General features: G+C 61.8%; 1 protein-coding gene across 1 annotated transcript; it reads right to left on the bottom strand.

Moving 5' to 3' along the window:
- Nucleotides 1-740: 740 nt before the first annotated feature.
- Nucleotides 741-2,075, bottom strand: LOC137463999 (serine/threonine-protein kinase pim-3-like). Its single transcript, XM_068175334.1, has 2 exons — nt 1,805-2,075; nt 741-1,163 (listed from the first exon to the last, which is right to left on the bottom strand). Exons 1-2 carry the CDS (start codon nt 2,058-2,060, stop codon nt 922-924), a joined length of 498 nt encoding a protein of 165 aa, XP_068031435.1. The 5' UTR covers nt 2,061-2,075; the 3' UTR covers nt 741-921.
- Nucleotides 2,076-5,807: the final 3,732 nt, after the last annotated feature.

The raw sequence follows: 5,807 nt of genomic DNA, 5'->3' as shown, positions 1-5,807 counted from the left end.
CCCACTCCCATTTCATCACCACCCCAGCCCATCCCCCAGCCCTGCCAAAAGCAGCCTGGCAGCCGACTGAAGGATCAGCTGCATCCGCCCCAGCAAAGGGGGAACCTTTGGTTCCTGGCCAGGCTGTGCAATGCCCAAATCTGGGAGCATCCCCCTGCCTGTGGACTCACCTGCTAATTCCCTGTGGAGCCTGGCTTTGGAGAAGGTGCCAGAATCAAAGTCCATCATCCTCAGCTGCCGGTGGCCAGGTGGAGGAAGAGGTTGTCATCCTTGATGTCATCCTCGCTGTCCCCAGCAGCAGCAGCCCCACCTGGTACAGCTCCTCCAGGGGCTCCTTCTCCTTCCCTGGGGGTGAGCCCAGGCTGTCAGGGTTCTGCCCAGGGCCCAGAGCTGTCAGGGAACCAGGACAAGCAAAACCAGCTCAGACGGTGGCCACCAGTGCTGGGCAGAGCAGCTCAGCTCCAGCACAAGGGCTGCGTGTTCCCATCTGATGACCCCTGGGCAGTGACACAGGCAGGACAAAATGTCTGGGTTCCTTTGCTTCTGATTGCCAAGGCATGTGTGGAGCTGTAACTTACCAGGGCCTTGCATCAAAGTGTGCCTGTGGCTCTCTCCCTTCTTCTAGGGCCGATCAATATCCTGCAGCCAGGGATCACAGAACAGCTCTTCCAACGAGGGCCTGTCCAAGTGCAGCATGGATAAACACCGCCTGATCAGATCTTGACACTCTGGGCAGAGAAACCAGAACCCGCCGGTCAGCTGGAGAAGGCTCCTGTTGGCTGTGCCCCACTATTCCCGTGCCCAGGCCATGCTGGATGTGCTCAGAGCTGGGCCTAAACTTCCCCATCAATTCCCTGTTTTAGAGGAGAGCAGGAGAGCAGGACATGTGCCACCTCCTCAGCAGCTGCCAGAGCGGGATGCTCACGAGCTGCTGCTGTCTCCCAGCACTGGCATTGCCCCCGTGGCCAGAGATGAGGATCCACCTTGAGAGAGCCGTCGTGGCAGCGAGAGCTGATAGTCCCAGCTGATGTTCTGGCTCCTCCTGAAAGGGTGCTCCCCGCAGACCATCTGGTGCAGCAGGATGCCCAGGGACCAGATGGTAGCTGGCTTGCCGTAGTAAAATCCAAAGTGGATCCATTCCGGGGGGCTGTAGGACGGTGTTCCTGTGGAATACAGATGGGGTTCATCAGGGGGATGCTGCTGCTCCCAGAGCCTGGCCCCAGCATCCCTGGGCGTGTGGGGGCTGCCCCAGTGGCACACGGGGTGACCGCTGCCCTCTCGCCAGCACCTGGGACTTGTGTACAGACTTGGGGTTGGAAAAGAAGCCACTGGGGTTGGAAGAGGGCAGCAGAAGTCCTGGCAAGGCCCGACCATGAGGAGGAAAAACCCACCCAGTGCTTGTGAAAACCATGCCTTCATCCTCCCTGCCTGCACTGCCCAAAAAACATCATGAATCCAAAACAAACCAGGTGAGTGGAGCAGTCCAAGCCCTTTGTCACCTGCACACCAAACCGGCTGGGACACAGGTTCCGGCCTCCCTCTCTGCTACCCCCACCCACCCGTGTTTTTGTTGGGCTGGCTGCCCCAGCCCCAGCCTCAGTCCTGGGCAGAGTGGTGGGCAAAGGCTGCCAGCAGGGCTGGAAGCTGGCTCCCCACCCAGCCCTGCTCAAATGCAACTCAGCTGAAATCTCAGTGCCATGAAGGGCAGCAAAAGGGAGAATCCCTGCTGCCACACCCAGCTTGGGCTGTGAGATGTTGGGCCATGAGATGCCAGGACCGAGAGCACACCCCTGCGTGGGCTCACCTGCAAAGCGAGTGTAGGCTGTGTCTTGCAGGTAGGTGCCACAGCCAAAGTCAATCAATTTGGCCTGCCCAGTGGCCAGGTCAGCCAGGATGTTCTGTGGTTTGATGTCCCTGTGCAGGACTCCACAGCTGGTGCAGTGCTGCACGGCCTCCAGCACCTGGCGGAACAGATCCCGTGCCACCTCCTCGGACAGGAACCCCCGTGCCCGAATGAAATGATGCAGGTCCTGAGACCGCTTCGGGCGTTCCAGCACCATCAAGATGTATTTGGGGAGCTCAAGCCACTCCAGCAGCTGGACGACACCGGGGAAGCCAGTGGACACCTTGTCCAGCAGCACGATCTCCAGGGGTGCGCTGGTGCCGTTGGGCTGCAGGAGGAGCACGATGCTGTCAGTGGGGCTGATGCCCTGCCAGGGGTCGGGAACCCCTCACCCAGCACGGGATGCTCTGCGCCCTGCGCTGGCCCCACGCCCGCTCTCCCTCGAGGTGTCCTGGTGGCTCCCACCCTGCCGGGCCTCGGCTCATCCCCGCCCGGCACGGCCCGGCTTCTGCCGCTGGCCCCGCTCACTCACCAGCTCGCCCCAGTGCCGGACGCGGTTCCTTGGCACCCTTTTGATGGCCACCTGCAAGCCAAGAGCAGCAGCGGGCTGAGCTCGCCGCCCGCCATGCCCAGCCTCAGCCCCAGCCCCAGCTCCAGCGCCATCCTCCTCCTCCTCCTCCTCCCCCCTCTCCCCCTCTCCCTTCTCCTTTTCCTTCTATCCCTCCTCCTCCCCCTCTCCCCCCTCCTCCTCCTCCTCCTCCGCCCGCCGCCGGCCCCGCCGCTCACCGGGGCGCCGTCCGAGAGCCGCGTGGCCGCGAAGACGCTGCCGAAGCCGCCGCTGCCCAGCAGCGAACCCAGCTGGTACCGCTCCTTCAGGCCCTGCTGCGCCTTCCCTGCGGGCGGGACGCGGCTGTCAGCGCTCGGCCCGGGGCCAGGAGCGGCCCCCGAGCGCCCCCCGAGCGCCCCGGGCCGGCCCTCCCCAGGCGTTCGCTCCCGGCAACGGGACAGCGGCGGCTCGGGGGCGGCGGCCGCGCTGCCGAGCGGCGGAGCTCGGGCCGGGGAAGCCGCAGCGGAGGCGGCGGCAGCGGCCGCGCCGCGTGTGTCCTCCGCGGGGCCCGGGAGGAGCCGGGGCCGGGGCCAGGCTCGGGCCAGGCGGAGCCAGAGGGAGGCGATGCCGCCCCAGCCCCAGGCACCGATGCCCGCCCAGAAGTGCCACCGCCAGCACGGCCAGAGCCGGGCGGAGGCGAGACCCCGGCGGGACGGCCGGGGGCGGGGATGGGGCAGCCCCGCCCGGAGCCGGGGGCGGGCCGGGGGCATGGCCCGGCCGGGAATGGGGAGAGAGAGACTGGGAGAGGGGACAGCGGAAAAGGGAGAGCGGGAGACCGTGCGGGACAGCGGGAGAGGGAGAGGAGAATCAAGAGGGAGTCTCTGCTTTAGCTGCTGCTGCTGCTGCTGCTGCCGCCGCTGCTGCTGCTGCTGCAACTGAAGCTCCGGGGCCGTTTGTCCCCGTGTCCGTTTTTCCGTTGCCTGCTCACCCCCACGCCCAGCCCCCCGCTCCCTGCGGGCAGCCCCTGAGCCTGTCCAAACACGGGAACTTTGCCCTGTTCAGCCCAGACCCAGAGTCTGGACTCCTGCACGGAGGCAGAGGTATCTCCTCGGTCGCTGCCGTGCATTGTCCAAGCTGAGGATCAAACCCTATCGGGGCACATTCCTTGGCTGAAGGATTCCCTGGTCCTGGCCCTGCACTTATGGCTCCAGCGTTGCTTTCCAGTGAATACTGGAAGGCAAACTGTGTAGGTCATGGTACTTTAGAGTGTTTAGAACTTGCTAAGTCATTGATCTTAGAGGTGAGATTGGAATTAATGGGATGGAGAAGTAGTGCAAGATGGAGAAAGGGAGCAGAGAAATAAATAGAGGAAAACATCTTGGACTGTTTCTTTCAATTTTCATTTCACTTCTGGAAAGCTGTTTCAGTTTTCCAGGAATCTTCTCCACAGTCCTGTTTGCTCTTCTCAAGAACCTTTCCTGGAGAGCCAGGTTGAGCTCCTGTCACAAGATGTGCCACCACCTGCAGCTTCTCTTGGCTTTCCACAGCGGGTGTGCAGCAGGAGTCTTGCAGCCAAGCAGGACAAAGGTTTGGAGAACTTGACAGCTTGTCCTTTCTTTTCCTGGCGAGCTGGGGAGTTGTGCCATTGGTGAGGTTTTCATTGTGACTGTTCCAGCCTTGGGAAACAGGAGGTGGAACCAGGACTTGTTAGGGAATACAAGCCTGACTGAATTCAGAGAAGGAATCTCCAGAGCCCGCAGCCAGAAATGAAGAGTTGTGTGATAATCATTCCCATATCTCCATGGACACCTGGAAAGTGATCTAGAACATGAAAATGGGACAGAGGGAGTTTGTTTCTGTGTTCAGTTTGGGTGATTCTACATCTCCAGTGCTGGTATAAATCAAGAGCACAGTCAGTTCATGATAAGCACCAGAACAGGCTGGACCTCTGAGAGTAGGTGATGGAAGGAATTTGAAAAGGAGAAATGCAGGGAATGACTTGGTGGACTGTGCCAGGAGCAGGGCAGGTCCCGCTGCAGGAAAAGCCCCAGGCCAGCCCCAGCACAGGGAAGGCCTCGGGCACAAGGGCAGAGTGCCGTGCTGGGAACTGTGCCAGGGAGAGCCTGAGGCACCAAAGGCGCCTTGGCAGCAGCAGCTGCTTGCAGGGCATGGCCAGAAGCCTCCCTTGGCAAGCCGGCCTGGTGGCCAGCACTGCAGAGCTGCTGCCTCAGGGCTCATTTCTGGCTGGGCTCTGCCCCAGCCCACAGAGTGTGACCTCAGCCCTGACTCTGCCACGGCCCTTGTGCCTGAGCCCTGCAAAGCCCAAAGGTCACCTGTGCCCCCCTGGCTGTGCCAGCCCCTGGGGCAGGGGGAGGAAAGGCAGAGAAGGGGCTGGGTTTGGCTGTGGGATGTGGGGTCCAGCAGAGACCATGAGGAGTCGAGGCAGTGGATGGAGTGCACTGAGCAGCCCCTTCTGCCCATGCAGTCCTGGAATGGTTTGGGTGGGAAGAGCTCTGCAGTGCTCATCTCATCCAAACCCCGCCATGAGCAGGGACATCTTTCACCAGATCACGTTGTTCAGAGCCCTGTCCCAGCTGGACTTGAATGTTTCCAGGGATGGGGCACTGACCACCTCCCTGGGAACCTGTCCTGGTGTATCACCACCCTCATCATCAAACATTTCCTTTTTATCTGTTCTTATCTGAACCTCCCTTCCTTTAGTTTAAAACCAGCCCCCTTTGTCCCGTTGTGCCAGGCCCTACTAAAACCTTTGTCCACCCTTGTATTTCCAATGAGCCGGGTTTCCATGGCAACTGCCAGGACAGGTGACCCAGGTGTCACCCCCAGTGAGGGCTGCCATGGAAACAGTGCCCAGCACTGCCCCTTTCTGTCTGGCTGACCTGGCCTTTGGCCCTGGCCCTGGCGTTTGCTGCTGGTTCCGCGGCGCCTGACCGGCCAGCGCGGCACAGGGCAGGTGGCCGTGGCACAAGCCCCCAGCAAGGGATCCCCTCTGGCTCTGGGCAGTGACAGCAGCCCTGAGCAAGGGGCCAGGGCAGGTTTCCATCGTGACCAACCATCACAACGGCTCCAGGAGCAGAGTGACTCTTGCCAAGGAACTTTGTGGTGCTGTTGCTTAATATTAAATCTGGTTTTTGCTGATCCCTTGCTGGGGATTTTTTCAGCGCTCTCAAGCCCTCGTTGGTAACAGGGTGAAGGAGCCCTGGCCCAGGCTCTGGCCCTGGGGGACACGGGGATGCTGCCGGGGGGTCCCTGTACCCCTGTCCCAACCCCCACAGCCCCAGCTCCCATCCCCGTGTCAGGCTCTGGGGTCGATCTCGTGGAACATCCTCTGGGGGAGGCTGCGGCACCGGGGGCGGGGGGACCTGGGCGGACAGGGGACCCCGCAGTGCACGAACA

Source organism: Anomalospiza imberbis, chromosome 33, assembly GCF_031753505.1.
Source record: "Anomalospiza imberbis isolate Cuckoo-Finch-1a 21T00152 chromosome 33, ASM3175350v1, whole genome shotgun sequence".
Taxonomy (NCBI): Eukaryota; Metazoa; Chordata; class Aves; order Passeriformes; family Viduidae; genus Anomalospiza; species Anomalospiza imberbis.
This window is presented reverse-complemented; position numbering and strand designations above follow the sequence as displayed.